The sequence below is a fragment of the Musa acuminata genome, chromosome BXJ2-5 (assembly GCF_036884655.1).
Source record: "Musa acuminata AAA Group cultivar baxijiao chromosome BXJ2-5, Cavendish_Baxijiao_AAA, whole genome shotgun sequence".
NCBI classification, from domain to species: Eukaryota; Viridiplantae; Streptophyta; class Magnoliopsida; order Zingiberales; family Musaceae; genus Musa; species Musa acuminata.
Window position 1 is genome coordinate 40,423,191 of NC_088342.1, and position 21,278 is coordinate 40,444,468.

The 21,278-nt window shown below is 40.2% G+C and overlaps 2 protein-coding genes across 5 annotated transcripts; both read left to right on the forward strand.

Annotated features, from left to right (window-relative positions):
• Window positions 1-1,077: 1,077 nt before the first annotated feature.
• LOC135584436 (uncharacterized membrane protein At1g16860-like) lies at window positions 1,078-7,717 on the forward strand. 4 transcript variants are annotated; one of them, XR_010487102.1, is made up of 6 exons: window positions 1,079-1,521; window positions 2,388-2,543; window positions 4,786-4,997; window positions 5,088-5,296; window positions 6,212-6,303; window positions 6,509-7,717. XR_010487102.1 is itself a non-coding variant. In XM_065109468.1 (5 exons), exons 1-4 carry the CDS (start codon window positions 1,213-1,215, stop codon window positions 5,278-5,280), a joined length of 861 nt encoding a protein of 286 aa, XP_064965540.1. In that variant the 5' UTR covers window positions 1,078-1,212; the 3' UTR covers window positions 5,281-5,296; window positions 6,212-6,494. The 4 variants fall into 4 exon arrangements, 3 of the variants coding, with proteins under 3 accessions (XP_064965540.1, XP_064965539.1, XP_064965538.1); XM_065109468.1 differs by lacking the exon at window positions 6,509-7,717 and having other exon boundaries at window positions 1,078-1,512; window positions 6,212-6,494; XM_065109467.1 differs by lacking the exon at window positions 6,212-6,303.
• On the forward strand, window positions 7,265-7,717 carry LOC103985713 (early nodulin-like protein 8). Its single transcript, XM_065109469.1, has one exon. It carries the CDS (start codon window positions 7,265-7,267, stop codon window positions 7,619-7,621), a length of 357 nt encoding a protein of 118 aa, XP_064965541.1. The 3' UTR covers window positions 7,622-7,717.
• Window positions 7,718-21,278: the final 13,561 nt, after the last annotated feature.

The following is a 21,278-nucleotide window of genomic DNA, read 5'->3' on the forward strand; positions in this document are numbered from 1 at the left end:
TGTGTACTGAATCGATGAAACAGTATTAAGATTTGCATCGAGTCCTATCGGAACAGAGTAAAACCATTTCGTATACAATATGGGCCGGATTGCTAAGATAAGTACGTCTCGGGCCCATTCCATCGTGCTCTTTCTTTCATCTTTCGAAACTATCGTTCTTTTCTGCCGATGACTCCATCAAGTGACTACGGATCCGCGTCGACAAATAGGGTTCTCTCATGATTTGACTCGACCCTATGCTCCTAGCGTTGGCCTTCCCCTTACGAGAGAGGAGCGTCGGGAGCACTATTCCATTGACGACACACTTGAAGATTCGTACTGCCAAATTGGTTCTCGGAGTATAGCAGGATTCAAATATACGAATCAGATCAGATTATCTTCTAGCAACCATCAAAAGCAAATGCTAAAACGTGCAAGTGATCACCGCGTCCTCACTCTGGACTCGGCCATCCGATCCAAACCTGGGAGCAAATGCTGCTCTGTATAAGATAGTTCATGCTCATAAGCCGGTAAATTCCCATACTCCCTGTAATACTGCTAGCTATTCAAGCAATGAAGCCCGCTCTATTCCACGATCAAGTGGATGTTCTCTATACCACCACGCTCTCAACTGCTCCTCTTGTTCATGTGGACGCGTGCCACTGCGCATGCACACGAATCAAATATCAACCAAATAGAAATGATGTGTGCCCATCTCACCCATCGCCATCATGCGGTCGCAGCTACGTTCGAATCGGTCAAGGATTCGTCCAAAGGTCCGAATTTTGATGATCGAACTGTGGGACCCATGAGTTCTGGCCAATGGGTAGACATCCTTCGCTGTTTTATCGCTGGCCCGAGGCATGGATGCAAACCCCACCCTTCCCCACAGCCACATTAATGTCACAGCTTTTCTGTCGCTTCACGTGGTGGCCGCCTGTCACCGAAAACCGAGACACCGGCGCTCACACACCTCTATGAAATACCCTATTCGCCCCTATTGTTTCTCGACGGGTAAGTACGAAAGGTAAATTAAGATTAGGGAAAAAGTGTAATTTAGTCTTTAATTAATGCTCGCCGCTTTTCCTTCTTGCTTTTCTTAAACCTCACGTCAACGGAGATGATGGCGATCCTAAATAGAACCCCTCCGCTCCGAACCACCTCTCTCCCCCGACGCCGGTCGTGGATGCCCCGGAACGAGATTGTTCCGGTGGAGGAGGAGGGGGACGAGGGATGAACGATCTTTCCTTCGCCGTGGCTTCCGATCGACGGAGGTGGTTCGGCCCGGTCCCGGCCGCCGTGATTCGCGTCGTCGTCCCCCTGCTCCTCGCCGCCCTGGCCTTCGCCGTCTTCATCCTCGTCGTCGTCCACAACGCCGTCCTCCTCGTCTCCGTCCTCGTCCTCTCCGCCCTCATCCTCGCTTTCTTTCTCTGGAACGCCGCCGCCTACAGGAGGAAGTTGTCCCTCGACCTCTTCCTCGATCGCTTCCCCGACACCGATCTCCTCTCCGCCAAGGACAGCCAGCTCGTCAAGGTCACTGGGGTAGTGCCTCTTGATTGACGGTTGTTTGCCTTTCTTCGTTGAATCGCTTGCGATTTGGCCGGTTACGTTCCTCCTATCTCATTTCTTTCTGGCAAACGAATAATCTGTGGATGTGGATGGATTGGTTGTTTTCTCTTTTAGAGATCTTATGGAGATGTCCAACCTTCGCTATTTGGTCATCACTCGTTCGATCTATGGTTTGCGAAGCTTGGGATCATCTTCCGCGGAGACTAGAGATGTTATGAATGTGCTTCCAAGTTGTTGAAGCGCAACAACTTTCAGCATCGCTACCTGTTCTGTTTTGGCATCACAATGTGGAACATCATGTGTCCAACCTAAGGCATTTAAGCATCACTACAACCATTTTAGCCCATTTTGGGAATCCTTTTAGCTGTTGAATCAATTGGTGGAGCTTATTGACTTATTTACTTGCTCTTTAACCATCTTAGTTGCCATTAAAATACTTGATCCATTTTTTTTTAGGCCTGCTTGATATTTTTTTTTTCTTGATCAGAGCTGTAATCGCAGAGCTATTGGAATATTATTCATTTAGCTTGGGTTGGAACTAATTTAGCATCATTTTGTATTCATGAAAAATATTTTACATCGTCACAGCCTTGAACCACCTCATCTATTTTTGCTAGGGATTCTATTGGCTCAATCTTTGTTGTGATAATATTAGGTTGCAAATCAAAAGTATTGGCCTATGATTTTATGTTTGATATAAAAAATCATCTTTTCTTGTGGATCACTAATTACAGATTTCATTAGTTATTCCTCTCCACATTAGGATGTTTTGTTTATTTTATCAAACTGTGAAAGTCATAGTTACCTCTGATTGTTCTTTTTTTCTTTAATTGCCATAGTTTGCTTCATGTGGAGATCTTTCTCTTGAATCCTCATATGAGAAGGCTGGAAGATGTGTCTATACGTCAACCATCTTGTATGAATGTTGTGGATGCCACCCAAAGCAAGCCCATGTTAGCCATCAATGCTTCCAGTGGAATTTAGCTTTCGTGGAGGTACAACCTGTGTTCAGTAAATTTGATGAACTTGTGTTCCTCATCACATCTTCTCCTTCCATCTTTTATTTGCGAAAAGAGAATAAAATTGTCATGGTGTTTGTTAATAGAACTTAGTTTCTTTCATTTTATTTTTTTAAGATGATTTGATTGATAGAGATGAGCTGATAAGTTTTGTTCTTATTTCTTTGGAGGCATAGGGGAATATGACTAATTGGATTCCTTAATTTGAGTTACTGAAAAGTTCTTACTTTATAATTGTTTTGTAGTATTAGTGGCAACTGCATTGATAAATAGACGGGTATAACATAATAGCTTAATTAAATATTTAAGAGTCATTTCTCTGAAGGATGACTAGACATGTTTTAGTTGGATTTAGCACTTTCACGGTAGTCCCTTGATTTGTAATGAAAGATCTGCAGCTCTTTCTTTATCATTATATACCTGGCACTATTTGGCTTTTAGCTAAGTTAGTAGCTTTCAGGACTTGTTCTTCTCCTGTTTGTTTCCTTCATTACCATTTGATCCTTAGCTTTATTTAGTGTTATTGCTTGGAATGACCTAAACCCTCGGTGGCTCAGTTTCGCAGCCAAATCATCTACAAATGGCCATCATGAAGCTTTCTTTCTATTGTCTTTAGAAGATGGATGTATTAGAATAGTAGGCTAGTATAGTCTCTCAGTTGGTAGTTACAGATGCTTTCCAAACTTATCTAGTAAGGTGTTAGGGCTAAGTCACAAACTATATACATGTGCTTTGAGGTAAAGAACTTTAAATAGAGTTTCAATTCGTTCATTGATTTACATTGAAAGCAAATAATTTTCTTACGTATATGCTTCTCCAAATTTATCTAGCTATTGGGTGACTGATATGTTCTTTGAAGCTTCTGTTATAACTTATAACCAAAATTTTCTTGGCTAAAATAAGCTGAAGTTGACGGCTCTGTGTCAACTTTGAGGACCTACCAATCAGATTTCCTTAATTCTATAATAAAGAGCAACTTGTTGCCTGATTTGTTTATTGTATTATTTTCACTATTTACCAAGAAGGATTCTATTCGCTATAGGTATTTTCTATATAAAAGGAAACATCCAGGAATAATGTCTCAATTCATTCTCTGTTTCACATTAAAAAAATGTCTTACCTTTTATCATTTATGGAATTTATCTGTACTCTCTTTAAAGTAGAGAGTTATGAGAGATACTCCTTAGTTGCATGAAGTTCTTAAAGACCCCTGTTATGCCAAATTTATTATGGGCAGAATAAAGAAGTCCTGTAAAGTCTGTATTGACCATGTAACCTACGAATCAGATTTACTTAATCTATCAAGGAAAATGACCAGTCATCTGCCTTGTATATTATATTCTGTGTTCTTGTATTAAATTTGATAGAATCACAGTCATATGCTTTCAACTGTTTCTTTAAATCTCAAATTCATCATCGAGAAATTTGATTGAAGATATCTGAACACTAAATGACAGAAGTGGAGGCTTCTTATTTATAAGGCTTATCATGAATTTTTTTTTTTTTACATTTGAAAAATTCATCAAGTTGAAGCTTGATATCGTGTACAATTCATTGAATTTGCATTTCTTTGGCATCTTATATCCCTTTTTATCATCTTACTGCATCTTTTTCTAACTAATATCTAAATCATATTTTTCATGTCCGTATCCATGCAATGCTGGTGTTTAACTATCAGCCAAAAGCATCAAGAATCAGTTTATGCATAATTTCATTGATACATAAATGAGCTCATGCCAAGACTTTGAGGTGCCAAACTTGATTGATGAGCTAGGATTGTCTTCAAGCCCGCCTAGCATACTTCTTATGCTCCAGTATTATGTGCATTCTATGTTGCTGAACTGCAACTCTGTTTTAATGATGTGAATTGCAACTCTGCAGGTTTTGTCTCTTATAGATGTCCGAGCTTTTGTTTTGAGCACTGTTTTGGATAAATCTGAGAACTTAGTCATCAATCTTGACAGCTACGAGTTTATTTAACATTGAAAACTGAACTGTTAGTGCATGTATTTTCTATTCAGGTTACACTTGTCCATAAAACCATAAGATCATGGGTCCAATCCATTATTTACCTAGTTTGTAGAAGACAAAGAAATTAAGAATCTTTGACTATGCAACTCAATTGTTCATTCTGATGCACCCTCATAAACTCTTTATATCTCTTGACTACAACATAATCTTCCATCTGTGCTCATTGTTATCTTTGAAACTTTGGCAGAGGATGGCTACAGACTTTTACATAACAGATGTCAAATCTGGTCTAAGAGCTTTGGTGAAAGCTGGTCAGGGTTCCAAAGTGATTCCTCTGATTGAAGAAAACATTCTTGTGAACATCACAAGCCTAAATAGAGAATTATCTTCCACCTTGAAGAAATGGTTACAAGGAAGACGGCTTTCCTGCGAAGCGCGTCTACTACGTCTTGAGGAAGGGTATCTAAATTATTTTGCTGAAAGCATTGGTCTTTATTATTGTCATAGAGTTATGTTAGCACTTTGATTATTCAATTTTGCATAACGCAGGTATGTTATCGAGGGAACCTGTTTGACTGTGATGGGAATGTTGAGCAGAAAGAATGGTGTACTTGTGATTGTCCCACTACCTGAAACTATTTCTACAGACTGCCTTTTGCAAAAGTTTCTCCTTCCTGTTGACATTGATGGTCTGCTTTTGAAGACCGCCAACATGTCCACAGCTAACATCCGCCTTTCCTGAACCAAGAAAATTTCTGGTAATGTATCTGTAGTAGCAATTTTCAATGATGTCAGACTCCAGTCGCTTTGAGAATTATTAGTTGAAATTAAAATTTTGATTTGGACAAGTTTTCTTTGTCTTGCACCTAGCTTATTTCTGCTATTTGGTCTTTCTGAAAATTACTTATAAATCCTTCCTCCTGACATAATGCATCTTTAAATGTTAGGATAATTAAATTTGATGTGTTCCTTGGATATTGAATCAATGAACTTTTAGCTTTATTATCATAGTTGATAATGAATTAATTCCATGTACTTGAATACAGATTTTACATGATTAAGCTTCTTTTATGGAAAGTATTATTTGAGCCTTTTGCTTTCTCTGAAGAGTTTCCAGTATAAAATTCTTCTTGAACTACTACAGGGGTTTCAAGCAACTTCAGTCTTTGAACTTAATCATCAGAAATTTAGCTGCCTATTCCTGACAGAATTAGCTAGTAATATACATGGATGTTAGATCAACATTAGAAATTGGCTTGATTATGTCTCAGCCGGCATGGCTCAACACGTGTTGACCCATTCTGGCTGCAAGAAAACCTTGCTTCTTTTAAACCCTACTTTAACCATTGAAAAAAAAAATGTAATTTTGGCTTATTTTAATCGAATACCTAAAAACAAATCATTTAAGAGCAGTGAGCTGAAAGCCGAATAATTGATTTGATATCTTCAACCTAACGCAACCTAGTTGTAATGTGAAATTGGACTGGCATTGTCCACTACGGTGGCTGACAGCCCATTAATTGGACCAGGCCATCCCAGCGAGGGCCATAAGAATTCTCATTATGTTGTACTTTCATGTGGTTAGCCCTTGTATGGCAAACAAAATGCACTATGATTCTAAAGGTGAAGGATCCTTTTCCTTGCTAATGCTATTTCTTCGTCTGAATGGCCAGGTGCCTTTGCAACTTCTGCCATGGTGTGTGGGTTTACAGTATCAGTTTTTGGGGGGTTCCAAAATTTTGGTAATTATTATTGTGGATTTATGGTAAGATCACAAACAACTGATGTTTGCCTACGTTTAACCACAAGTAGTTTACCTGTACAGATGTGGAATGGTTTATTTTTTGTGATCCAGATATCATGTTTTAGGTGTCGTTATATACATCAGTGTTGAACCTGGGTATCCAGATCTTCCCCTTGATTTTTAATGACAAACATCTGCTTCTAACTTCGTACTGATTTGTTGTTAGGTTCAAGGTGCTTCTGGCGTTGTCGATCATGTGGCATTTACAATAGTGAATTTATTACCAGGATTTTTGCTCTCCATCTCAATCTACACTCGAGATTCTCAAGTGACGATGAAGTTTATGGTTTCTTCTTCGTTTAAGAAGAGTATCTTTTGTGAAACTCTTAACCCGTTTGTTGCGAGAAGAAACTGTGCCCGCCGAGCACCGTAGACGGGCACTGCAGTGGCAGACAGCGTGTTCTATTCGTCCAAATGTCCCCAGAAAAGCAACTCGTCAGCCACTTCATGCATCCATAAAACCTTCTTGCCTGCCTGTACGCCTACCGCCCTCATCATTGCGCTATCTTTGTCTCTTTTGTTTCCTCCTCCTTTCTCCCCCCTCTCACAGGGATCATTTTTACCTGAACGCTCTACATGATCATCTTCTCTCCGTTCTCCCGAGAATGCAGCAGGTGATCTTTCGGGCATCGTTCCACGTCGTCGCAGCACGACTCCTGCTGCTGTTGCTTCTCCAAGGGGATGACTGCTGGTGCTACCAGTACAAGGTTGGAGACCTTGACTACTGGGGGCTGCCCCCTCCGTCCGACCCCTTCCTCTACTCCTCCTGGTCTCAGAACCACCGCTTCCGCCTCGGTGACTCCCTTCGTAAGTAGTGTTTCAGCTGTATCATTGCTGTCGTTGTCTTCTTAACCTGCTTTAGACACCGTGTCGTGGTCTGCTGTGGCCAGTGTTCTTGTACCCGCCGAGCCAGGACTCGGTGATGCAGGTGACGGAGCGGGCGTTTAACAGCTGCAGCTTGACCGACCCCATACGGAAGCTGGACGACGGCAACTCCCTCTTTAACCTGACGACCCCGGGGAACTACTACTTCACCAGCGGCGCCCCCAGCCACTGCGAGAAGAACCAGAAGCTGGCGGTTGCCGTCCCCTCACTAAACAACGGGACCTTCTTCCCGCCCGCCGTAGACTTCGCCGTCCCGCCGGCGGGGTCGCAGTCCTACCTGACCGTCTTCGGCCCTGCTCCGGCTCAGGGACACAGCGGCAATCCGGCAGCGGCCGTCACGGCCATGGGATCCGTCGTCTCGGCCGCGCTGCTCCTCGGCGTGGCTTTCGCATGACGCCGACGGAAATGGAATGGCATTTTTGGAGTTATGCTTGGTAGAAGCTTTTGTTTCTTTTTTCCTTTTTCTCTTTTATCTTCTTTATCTTTTGTCGTTGTGTTGCTAAATAGGAAGACTTAGTTCGAGTAGCCGCTGGAGAGACTCATCATCATCGAATTATTAGCGTCATCTAACTGTCTTATGACGGTCTCGGAGAAATCGATTACACCACACAGAATTATGGTCTTAAGAGTGCACTACCTTTTATGACCAAGCCAATGAATGCCACGGGCCGTAGACGTGTGGCTTATGCTAATAATCCAACTGACTTGCCCGAAGCATGCAGAGTATTCTTAACGACACGTTTGATATAGTCTAGGATTGTTAGGAAAGTTCTTAGGAATGGTGGTGGACTCTTAATAAAGAAGAAATTATGGAAGAGAAGGATAAAAGCACTCAAAATAAAATACTCTTACTTACATAAATAGCCTCTCTCTCTCTCTCTCTCTCTCTCTCTCTCTCTCTCTATATATATATATATATATATATATATATATATATATATATATATATATATATATATATATATATATATATATACTCTTATGGTTTTTGTTGCATCTTTATTTTTTTTTAAATATCGCTTTCAAATCCTTTGCGTGGTATACCTGATGTCAATCGCCTCATTAGTCCAAACTGTACATATTTGCTCTACAACTTAAGAATTATTCTCAGAACGAAGAAAATCATGTAGTTTCTTAATACAGTGGTGTCCACGCTTGAGGAAATGACAAGTGAGGATGAGATCACTAGTTATGTAAAGTACATAAACGACTCTACTCTTGCTCAGTGTTACATGTTAGACTCTATGACTCTCAAGTTACAAAGGCAACATGGAAAGATGGATGTCGAATCCATCCTCATTTATCTCCACAAATTATTTAAGGAACATGGAAGGACTTAGCGATATAAGATATCTAAGAGTTTCTTCCAGATAACCTGCGTATAGATCTTGTATTTCAATAGTTCATAATGAATTTTAATATGAACAAGCTTGAGGTAACTCTCCCTGAGCTCCTTAATATGTTAAGAGAGATTAAGAACACCATCAAGAAGCTAGTTCTCTATGTTGATGAGACCAAAAAGAAAAAGAAAGTAGAGAAGTCCCTTAAGAAGGGCAAGGGCAAGGGCAAAGCAAAGGTTGCTATTAAGGATCCGACAAAGGGCAAAGGACAATGCTTCCAGTACGACAAAGACGAACAATGGAAGAGGAACTACAAAGAGTATATTGCAGAAAAGATAAAATAGAAGCTTGTAGAAACTTTAGGAACATTCATGATTAATCTTCATCTATCTAAAAATTATGCTAATGCATGAGTATTAGATACCAACAATGCATCTCATATTTGTAATTCATTATAGGTTCGGCAGGCTTAGGAAATTGGTAAGAGACGAGGTAGACCTTAGGATGGGAAATGACACAAAGGTTGTCATTGCTGCCGTTGGCGATGTCACCCTACAGTTGCTTGGTGGAGCTCTTCTAGTATTAGATGCTTGCTATTTTTTCTATTTTAATTATCAAAAATATTATTTTAATTTTTATTTGATAAATAATGGATATAGATTAGTTTTTGAGAATAATGATTGTTTATTTATTTTAGATGATAAAATCATCGGTAGAGGAACATTAAATAATAGTTTATTTATATTAGATGTTGCTTCATATGTCTAAGAGGAAGTGAGATGAGATAAACAATTCATATCTGTGACATTATAGGCTAGGTCATATCCACGAGGGTAGAATTAAAAGATTGCTAAAGGATGGATACTTAGATTCATTTGATTATGAATTATATACAACTTGCAAGTCTTGCCTTCAAGGGAAATTAATCAATTTTTTATTTAGTGAAATTAGAGAGAACCACTTAGTTGCTAGGACTCGTACATACTAATGTATGTGGTCCCATATCAACTTAGGTTATTGGTGGTTATTCGCACTTTCTTATATTCACTAATAATTTCTCTAGGTACAGACACATGTATTGAATCTCGTATTTTGATGATGAAACTACTTGATATATGTTTATGATTTAATCTGCGTTTTGAGTAACGCAGGATGCTTCGATCAGGATGAGACAATTAAAGCAGGAAAATCATATTGTGCCAGAGGAACATGTCAGAAGATTGGACGTCGGGTCGGTGGATCAGTCGATGTATCGACAGAAGGCTTCGGGCCGTGGACTCGGGCATCAGACCAAGATGAGCAGGTATTGTGCCAAGGATATCAGAGTTGCGGAGTCAACTGGCCGATTGGGTAATAGGCCGCAGGAAAGGACGATGCGCCGAAGAATCGGACGAAGCGTCGAGGGACCAATGACATGCCGGACAACTTGGTTAATTGCTTAGGATTAATTGTCTCGATCGAAGTTTTTGTTTTACATGTGCAGGATTAACTACGATGAAAGTAAGACATGCAGCAGGAGTTGCGCCGGAGTCATGACAATGATCACGTTGGGAGTTCGAGAGCTCGACGGAAGTTCGGACAGTCGTCGGAGGTTCTGCGGAAACAAATCCGAGAAGTCCAGAAACTTGCCAAAGAAGCTCGTCGGAACTCGCCAAGTGGATCGTCGCAAGTCCAGGAGTTTACTGGAAGTCCGCAGGAGCATCACCGAGGGTTCATCGGATGATCGACGGAAGTTCGCCGGAAACTCGCCGGAAGAAGCGATTGACGCACCGGAGCAAGCTGCAGAAATTGTCTTAGGATTTATCGTAGTTAGCACTAATGATTAAGTTGAAAATGGGAGGTGATCCCATTAGCTTAATCTTGGGGCAATTGGGCCCCTGAAAAACCCAAATTGGGCCGAATGGATCAACCCATTCGGACCCTGGTTGTTGTGGGAGGTGCAACCACCCAAGCCAGGAGGTAGCACCGCCTGGCCTAAGTCTCCCAGGGAGACTGGGCGGTGCAACCACCTGAGCTCAGTCTCCGAGCGAGACTGGGCGGTGCAACCTCTCCTGACAAGAGGTGGCACCGCCTGAGCTCAAGTTTCGAGCTATGCCAGGCGGTGCAACCGCCCCAGTCAGGAGGTGCAACCGCCTGATCCCGGAATTCCGGGAATTGACAGTTTTGAGCTCCAAATTTGAACTGGGTTGGGGCCTATAAATACCCCACCCATTCAGCACTGAAAGGAAGCAACTAACACTCGAAATCTTGATATCTTTCTGTGATTCTTAGAGCTCAAAACTATTGTAAAAGCCAAAAGTTCTCCTCCTTCTGTTCTTCAAAGTTTGAGTTGTAAAGAGAGGAGAGAAAACTTCTGTAAGGGTTGTCTCCTAAGCCCGTCAAAAGGAGTGAATCTGTAAAAGGGTGGTTGGCCTTCGCCTATTGAAGGAAGGCCTCTAGTTAACGTCGGTGACCTCGTCGGTGGAGGAAGCCAAAAGTGGAGTAGGTCAAGATTGACCGAACCACTCTAAATCTCAGTTTGCATTTCCTTTGAGCATTTTACCTTCACTGCAAACTTCTCAATAGCTTACTGCCTTCTGCGATTTTACGAACGAGTTTCTAAGTTCATAACTTTCCGAATCTGCGTTTAGACGTAAATCGGCTTTTTTCGTACGATCATCATATTTCAGTTTACGTTTACGTTTTGATTTCAATCATAACTGTTTACTGCTTTCTGTGATCTTACGAACAAGTTTCTAAGTTCAGAACTTTCCAAATCTGCGTTTAGACGTAAATCGGCTTTTATCGTACGAACGTCGCATTTCAGTTTGCGCTTGTATTATGCTTTCCATCATAAACTGCAAACTGCCTTCGTAGATCTACTTTAACGTCATCTCGCTTAATCTCAAGTTAAAGTAATCTTAGAATCGGCTTTCACATTGAAATCGTTTTTATCGAACGAACGCAGCTTTCGTTTTAATCGCTGAAAAATTTCCGCTGCACTAATTCACCCCCCCCTCTTAGTGCTCTTGATCATAACAATTGGTATCAGAGCCCGGTTTTTCTCATTTCGGATTTACACCCGAGAGAAATGGCTCTTCATGGCTTTCAAGAGGGCTTTTCGATTTTTCGTCCACCGTTGTTTAACGGATTGGACTACACTTATTGAAAAACTCGAATGAGAGTTTTTTTTTATTTCTATGAATTTGGATTTATGGAATATCATTGAAAACGGCTTTCAACTTCACTCTAAACCGATGAACGAATGGTCGGATTTAGAGAAGAAGCATTTTTCTTTAAACGCAAAGGCTATGAATGCCTTATTTTGCGCTTTGGACAAAAATGAGTTCAATCGGGTTTCTTTGTGCGAAACGACTTTCGATATTTGGCGCACTCTTGAAATCACGCACGAGGGAACTAGTAGAGTCAAAGACTCGAAAGTTAATATTTTACTGCATGATTTTGAGCTTTTTCAAATGAAGCCAAGCGAAACCATTGGTGACATGTACACCCGTTTTACGGATGTCGTCAATGGTTTAAGAGCTCTTGGCAAATGTTTTTTGAATTCTGAACTTGTGAACAAGATTTTGCGTTCTCTTTCTAAGAAGTGGGATTCAAAAGTAACGACTTTACAAGAAACAAAAGATTTAAATATTTTTCCACTTGAAGAACTAATTGGTTCATTGATCACATATGAAATAACGTGCAATGCACGTGAAGAACTTGAGAACCACCTTCCAAAGAACAGGAAGGATTTGGGACATAGAACATTTGAAGACCACTCGAGCATAAGCTCAAGTGATGGTGAACTTAAACTATAAATGAAACAAAAATTAAAAAGTAAAAAAGAACGGAACTACTTGCTTTGAACGCAAGAAGAAGAATAAAAATTGGGATGAATCGAGCTCCTCCGAAGACGAAGAGAAAATCAACAAAGACGAGGTGGCAAACTATGCCTTTATGCCTTTCGACGTTGAGGTAATCAAAATGCCTTTAATTTACTTTGAAATTACATGATGCTTTTCATAATGCATTTTTCTTTTTTATTTAATTTTCTTGAAAATTGCATGTTTAATAATTTTATAATGAAAATATAAAAAAATTAGGAATCATGCTTATCATTCTAGTAATTTTGAAAATAATCATGAAAATTGTATGTTTATGATAAACAAAATGATTTTGATTAAAAATACCTTATGAAATCATGCTATATGTGGTTGAGAAGTAATAATGTGTATCATGTTGATTTCCATTGTTATTTCTCGATTTTAAGTATATGAAATCATGTTTAATTTGAAGTTATGATTAATGAGTATATATTTTATATGATGATTCTTGATATTTATGGATTATCGATTTTCATGATAATAACAGTGGCTTTAAAAAAATTGATGCATGTTTTCATAAATGAAAAGGCATGCTAACATGAAATCGATCACTTAAAATGAAACACTTAAAAAAGGAAAAAATATATTATCAATGAAATCATGAATCTATTTATGTTATAAATTTTGTGAGCCATAAAAATGATTTTTATGATTTAAATTTGAAATGAGTTTTATCAAAATCATGATCTTGATTTATCAAATTGAATGAATTGAAAATGAATGATGATTTTTCTCTTGAATGATTGTGACTTGTATTCCTTGTATTCATGATATGATTTTTATGTAATTCTTTGTATTCATGAAATATTTATCTCATCACCCAATTATTTCTTTTCAATATTCCTCAAGTGATGATATGAATGCATGAGATATTCATGAATTTATTTTGATGTATGCAAATGAGAAGTTTCGATCATGCATGGTAGGATGCAATGTGACAAATTAATACCATGATGATTTGAAATATTTATGATATGGAATGATGCATATGCTTTTTATTATGATAATGTATGATGTGTATCATGAGTGCTTAAAAAAAAATAATAATAATAATAAAATAAATGTTTATATCATGTTAGATGGTTTTACATATTATGCATGTTCTAAAATGTTATAAGATTCACTAGCTTGCATGATGTAGAACTTAGCTATATTGAACATCACCAAGGAATGCTATCTTGCCTATCTTAAGAAGCAAAAAGTTAACTTGCACATCTAGCAAAACTTATATTTCAAGAAGCAAGAGTTGCCTTCTTGAACATCTCAAAATTGCTAGCTTGCGGGCCTTAAAATGTTGAAAATATTTGCTAGCTTGTATATGGTAAACTTGCTATCATACTACCATGATGATGAGCATGCCTTATCTTCATGATTATATTTGAAAAACTATGGCAAAAATATGTCCGAATGATTAAACATGTTAAAATTATTTTTCGGACTTTTTTGATTGAATGATCAAATCACTTGATTGCCATAATGATTTTACACAATTACTTGCCAAGATTATATGTTAGAAATTATGTGCTTGAATACAAAAATTTCCATGATAATAAGCATGTTTTACCTTCATGATTGTAATTGAATATCTCTAGTAAAACCCTATCCAAATGTATGAAAGTGTCTAATTTTATTTTCGGATTTTCTTGATCCTAACAATTGGATTTTCTTGATACATTATCCTCTTCCGAACTTAACAAGCATATGTCATATCAAGTTTAATTCACATCATTGATTTTTGACATATGGAATCATCTAGCAAATGCACTTATCATGTGAAAAATATTTTTCGAGAAACATATTTGATGATTCCCTCTTATAAAAGGAAGATATTTTTACATACAAGGATTTGACTCGCTTACATATCTTAATCCTTGCAAAAATGAAGTGTGCTTTAATATCTTATCGATTTAAACTTCACATATGGCTTTCCTCCTTCATGTAAAAAGATAACAAATAAAAAGGAAGAAGCAATAAAAGCTATCTCCATGTCATGTTTTCCTCGAGATGTTTGCATAATTGGTATCCTATCACTCACTGTTGGAAAATGACATGAACCAACTTATGGCATCGCACTTATATTTAAAATTTTCTTATATCATTCTCCTTGTTGTTGATGACAAAGGGGGAGAAATATATAAATTGATACTATGAGTGCCATATTTGAAGACTATGAATAGATGTCATGAATGTCATATTATGATGAGATATCAAAAGCAGCATTCATATGAATAGGTGCTATGAATGTCATATCATGTTAAGATATCAAGAACTTGAATCGCAATTTTACATGTTGATATCTTACCATTTGATGATAGCAAACTTGCATGATGATAACTATAGATATTATGTTTTTCATGCAATAAGTTAAACTTATATCACAAACACTTGATTGTGATACTTCTCCTTTTTGTTGATGACAAAGGGGGAGAAGTATGTTGATGACATGACATATTATGCATAAGTTTATGATGACATGTTGCTTGGACTTTTGAATCCAAGAGTTTCTATCAATATGGCATATTGATAGGGGGAGTTTGTTTAAACTTTGGGAGTTAAGGTTAACTTCGTTTATGATGACGTGTTGCAAGTATTCATGATGAATATTGCAATGACTTGAATTCAGTTTGAATTCAAGGTTCTATCAATATGGCATATTGATACGGGGAGTTTGTTTAAACTCCGGGAGTTAAGTTTAACTCCGTCATCAAGTGGTTGTCATCATCAAAAAGGGGAGATTGTTGAATCTCGTATTTTGATGATGAAATTACTTGATATATGTTTATGATTTAATCTACATTTTGAGTAATGCAGGATGCTTCGATCAGGATGAGACAATTAAAGCAGGAAAATCATATTGTGCCAGAGGAACATGTCAGAAGATTGGACGTCGGGCCGGTGGATCGGTCGACGTATCAACAGAAGGCTTCGGGCCGTGGACTCGGGCATCAGACCAAGAAGAGCGGGTATTGTGCCAAGGATATCGGAGTTGCGGAGTCAACTGGCCGATTGGGCAATAGGCCGTAGGAAAGGACGATGCGCCGAAGAATCGGACGAAGCGTCGAGGGACCAATGACATGCCGGATAACTTGGTTAATTGCTTAGAATTAATTGTCTCGATCGAAGTTTTTATTTTACATGTGCAGGATTAACTACAATGAAAGTAAGACATGCAGTAGGAGTTACGCCGGAGTTATGACAATGATCACGTTGGGAGTTCGAGAGCTCGACGGAAGTTCGGACAGTCGTCGGAGGTTCTGCGGAAACAAATCCGAGAAGTCCAGAAACTTGCCAAAGAAGCTCGTCGGAACTCGCCAAGTGGATCGTCGCAAGTCCAGGAGTTTGCCGGAAGTCCGCAGGAGCATCACCGAGGGTTCATCGGATGATCGACGGAAGTTCGCCGGAAACTCGCCGGAAGAAGCGATTGACGCACCGGAGCAAGCTGCAGAAATTGTCTTAGGATTTATCGTAGTTAACACTAATGATTAAGTTGAAAATGAGAGGTGATCCCATTAGCTTAATCTTGGGGCAATTGAGCCCTTGAAAAACCCAAATTGGGCCGAATGGATCAACCCATTCGGACCCTGGTTGTTGTGGGAGGTGCAACCGCCCAAGCCAGGAGGTAGCACCGCCTGGCCTAAGTCTCCCAGGGAGACTGGGCGGTGCAACCGCCTGAGCTCAGTCTCCGAGCGAGACTGGGCGGTGCAACCTCTCCTGACAAGAGGTGGCACCGCCTGAGCTCAAGTTTCGAGCTCTGCCAGGCGGTGCAACCGCCCTAGTCAGGAGATGCAACCGCCTGATCCCGGAATTCCGGGAATTGACAGTTTTGAGCTCCAAATTTGAACTGGGTTGGGGCCTATAAATACCCCACCCATTCAGCACTGAAAGGAAGCAACTAACACTCGAAATCTTGATATCTTTCTGTGATTCTTAGAGCTCAAAACTGTTGTAAAAGCCAAAAGCTCTCATCCTTCTGTTCTTCAAAGTTTGAGTTGTAAAGAGAGGAGAGAAAACTTCTGTAAGGGTTGTCTCCTAAGCCCGTCAAAAGGAGTGAATATGTAAAAGGGTGGTTGGCCTTCGGCTATTGAAGGAAGACCTCTAGTTGACGTCGGTGACCTCGTCGGTGGAGGAAGCCAAAAGTGGAGTAGGTCAAGATTGACCGAACCACTCTAAATCTCGGTTTGCATTTCCTTTGAGCATTTTACCTTCACTACAAACTTCTCAATAGCTTACTGCCTTCTGCTATTTTACGAACGAGTTTCTAAGTTCAAAACTTTCCGAATCTGCGTTAAGCGTAAATCGGCTTTTTTCGTACGATCATCATATTTCAGTTTACGTTTACGTTTTGATTTCAATCATAACTGTTTACTGCCTTCTGCGATCTTACGAACAAGTTTCTAAGTTCAGAACTTTCCAAATCTGCGTTTAGACGTAAATCAGCTTTTATCGTACGAACGTCGCATTTCAGTTTGCGCTTGTATTCTGCTTTCCATCATAAACTACAAACTGCCTTCGTAGATCTACTTTAACATCATCTCGCTTAATCTCAAGTTAAAGTAATCTTAGAATCGGCTTTCACATCGAAATCGTTTTTATCGAACGAACGCAGCTTTCGTTTTAATCGTTGAAAAATTTCTGCTGCACTAATTCACCCCCCCCCCTCTTAGTGCTCTTGATCCTAACAACATGTACTTTGAAATACAAGTCTGAAGCCTTCGAGAAACTTAAGGAATTCAAGAATGAGGTAGAAAATCAGACTAGAAAGAGTATGAAGACTCTTTGATCAGATCGAGGAGGATAGTAATTGAGTACAGAGTTCACCTAGTTCTTCAAAGATCATGGGAGACTATCCTAATGTTGGGCTGATAGCCCATGATTCAGCTCATAGCAGGCTTGAACAGCCCACAACCTATCTCCTCTCTTAACCTAACCCTAATTCATATTAGGGGGGTGTGTGGTGGCTGCGAAAATAGACATAAATAGGACAACAACAAGGGTAGCAGTGGAGATCTTTACAGCAGCAAAAAAGAGGAGAAAAAGATAGAAATCCAAGGAGAAAGAAAGGGAAGAAAACAAGGACAATGTAGAGAAATTATTCTCAATCATCCAATAGTGTTCTCATATCAGGTTAGATCAAATCTATAGTAGATTCTTACTATGATTACTTGGGGAGAATTAGGGAGGATTTAGAATTTTGAGCACAGTGACATGATCCTTGTATCTCAGTTATTCTCTTGTGATTGTTGCTAAGGTTTTGGGCAAGAGATTGAGATTTGTATATTCATTATTCTTATAGTGGATTATCTCTAGTTTGGCCCGTGGTTTTTACCTTTCACATTGGAGGGGTTTTCTACATATATTTTGGTGTTCTATTTGATTGTGATTCCATTTAATTTCGTTGCATGTTATGGCCTGCAAGTATTTGTTCATATACAAAAGTTTATTTCTCTTTATATCCCATCAACTAGTATCAGAGCAGGATTTTAGTGATTTAATTTTGTATTAGAACATGGAGGCCAATAGTGTTTCTTGCATGTTTAGTTTAAATGGAAAAAATTGGATGATATGAAAACCAAAAATTAAATATCTCTTGTATTGCAAAGATTTGTATGGACCTTTGTAGGGGGATAGTGCAAAACCCACAACTATGACAGATGATGAGTGAAAGAAGTTAAATCGAAAAACAGTTGGGTTTATTCGACAATGGCTTGATGATAGTGTCTTTCACCATGTTTCCACTGAAATTTCTACACATTCTCTTTGAAAAAAGTTGGAAAGTATCTATGAAAGAAAAACAGCTGATAACAAAGCTTTTTTGATCAGAAAACTTGTGAACCTAAAATATAGAGAGGGTGCTTCTATTGCTGAGCATTTGAATGAAATACAGAATATTACTAACCAGTTATCCTCAACGAAAATGTCTCTTGATGTTGAGTTGCAGGCATTGTTACTTCTCAGTTCATTACTAGAAAGTTGAGAGATACTGGTGGTTTCCCTTAGTAATTCTGCGCTTGGTGTTATCACCATGAATCAAGTAACAAGTAGTTTGTTGAATGAGGAGTTGAGAAGAAAGAATTCAGCAACATCTCAGAATGATTCACACGCACTTATCTCAGAGAACAGAGGAAGGTCAGAGTCTAGAAGCAGTTCACGCATTGGTAGAAGCAAGTCAAGATCAAGAAAAGATATTGTTTGCTATAACTGTGATGAGAAAGGACATTACAAGAATCAATGTAAGCAACCTAAGAAGAACAAGAAAAAGTGAATAGAAATTGAGTCTACAGAGTCAAAGGATAATACTACAACTACAGTGCAGGGTGGTGATTATTTGATTTTGTCTCCTTTTGATGATATTTTTTCTTTTGTGTGTCAGGATAATACACATAGAGGTCTGAAAATTTTAGTGCTTCTTATCATGCTACACCATAAAGGAAGTTTTTTGCTACATATAGGTTTGAAAATTTTAGTATTGTCAAGATGGGCAACTATGGCACGGCAGACATCATTGGCGTGGGTGATATCCATTTAAAAACCAACCTTGCCTGCAAGTTGGTGCTTAAGGATGTTGAATCTCGTATTTTGATGATGAAACCAATTGATGTGTTTATGTTTTAATCTAGTTTTGAGTGACGTAGGATGCTTCGATTAGGATGAGACAATTAAAGCAGGGAAAATAATGTTGGGCCGGAGGAACATGTCAGAAGATTGGACATCGGGCCGGTGGATCGGTCAACGTATTGACAGAAGGCTTTGGGCCGTGGATTCGGGCATCGGGCCAAGAAGAGCTGATATTGCACCAAGGATATCGGAGTTGCGGAGTCAACTGGCCAATTGGGCAATAGGTCATAAGAGAAGACGATGGTTGAAGAATCGGACGAAGCGTCGAGGGACCAATAACATGTCGGATAACTTGATTAATGCTTAGTATTAATTGTCTAGATCGAAGTGTGTTTTTACATGTGTAGGATTAACTATGATAGCAAGGCATGAAGTCTCGGAATCAAGGATGCGATTACGTAGGGAGTTCGCGAGTTCATCGAAAGTCCAAACGTTCGTCGAAAGTTCTAGAGGAACCAGCCGAGAAGTCTCGGAGCTTGCTAGAGAAGCACGTCGGAACTCGCCAAGAAGATCATCGTGAAGTCCAAGAGTTCACCGGAAGCTCGTCGGAAGAATAGGCATAGGGACTTGTTTTGCTTAACAAATGTCTTATGATTTTATAGTTAACACGTAATTGGGCTTGGATTTGGGCCAACCCAATTAGGGGCTAGCTAGGCCCATGTAAGAACTGTGTTGGACCCAATAAGAAGCCTAAACAGTGCTCCAAGAAGTCTCACTGTCATGGCATAGTCTTCGAGACTGTGTCAAGCGGTGGTACTGCCAGTCTGGGCGGTTGTACTGCCCCTGGCAGGGTGCCAGGCGGTGGTACCGCCCAGCATTGCACCCTAGGCGGTGGTACCGCCCAGCGCAGGCGGTAGTACCACCCGTGCCCGAGGAACTCAAGATGGGAGAGTTTTAGGCTATAAGTTTGAATCAACTTGAAGCATATAAATACCCCTCTCATCCCTGGTTAAAGCACACAAGTATTAAGAGTAAAAAAGTATAGAAACGCTGTTGCAATCTTGTGTGAGCTCCTCTCAAAGTTCTAAGTGTTAGAATTGTTTGAGAGAGGAGTGAGTGGGGGTGTAAGGGTTGTCTCCTAAACCCAGTAAAAGGAGAATTGAGTTGTAAAAGGTGGTTGGTCTTCACCTATTGAAGGAAGACGGTTAGTGGATGCCGATGGCCTCGACGGAAGAGGAATCGAAGGAGTGTATGTAGGTCACGACGACCAAACCACTATAAACTGCCATGTTCTCTGGTTTGCATTTCATTCTTGCTATTATCTTACTACAAACTTTCTTAAGTGCTTACTGCCTTTAATGCATTACGTACGCTTTCAAGTTAAGTTTCCGAAATCGATTTTCAACGTAAACAGATTTTATCGTACGAAAGGTTTTGAAGATGTGATTTTACCGCTGCACTAATTCACCCCCCCTCTTAATGCCGACCCCGATCCTAAAAATTGGTATTAGAGCCTCGTGATTTCTCATTTGGATTAACACCCAAGAGAAATGGCTCATTTCGGCTTTCAAGAAACAGAGCCATGACCCTCGTTGCCTCCTTCTCCACCGCCGCCGCTGCGCTCCGGCCAGCAACCACCGCTGTTGCCAGCCACCGCAGCCTTCACCTCAACCCCCTTGCTCTGCACCATTGCTACTGCCCCCTTGCTCTGCATCGTTGCCGCAGCCGCTGGTTGCCACCACTGCAGCCTCAACCCCGGCCACTTCAACGCCACATCCCTTTTGTTCTGCCTACGCTGCTGCAGTTGTCAGTTGCCATCACCGCAGCCTCAACCCGGCTGCTTGGCGATTGCTTCCTTGGGTCACAACAATCGCAACCGTCGCCTTTCAGCCTTGGCGCTCTCATCTCACGCAGTGACAAAAACACAGGGCAGCAACTCTTCCTCCGTTGCAGCCACCGCATCGGCGAGCCCTTGCCGGTGTTGCCCCCAACCGCACCACCATCGCTACCTCCCAGCCCTTAGCAGCAGCGATCCCTCCACGCAGTGACTGCAACAAGCATCGTTGCCTCTCACTAGTGACTCCTTCCACAGTGTAACAGAGACATAGCAACACTGCCTTCCATCCGCACTGTCGCAGCCATCGCAGCGACGAGCCCTTGGCGGTGCTGCCCCAGCTGCACCACCATCGCTACCTCCAAGCCCTCAGCAGCAGCAATCCCTCCACGCAGTGACCGCAACAAGCATCGATGTCTCCCACGCGGTAACCGCAGCTACATCCTCGCATCCTCG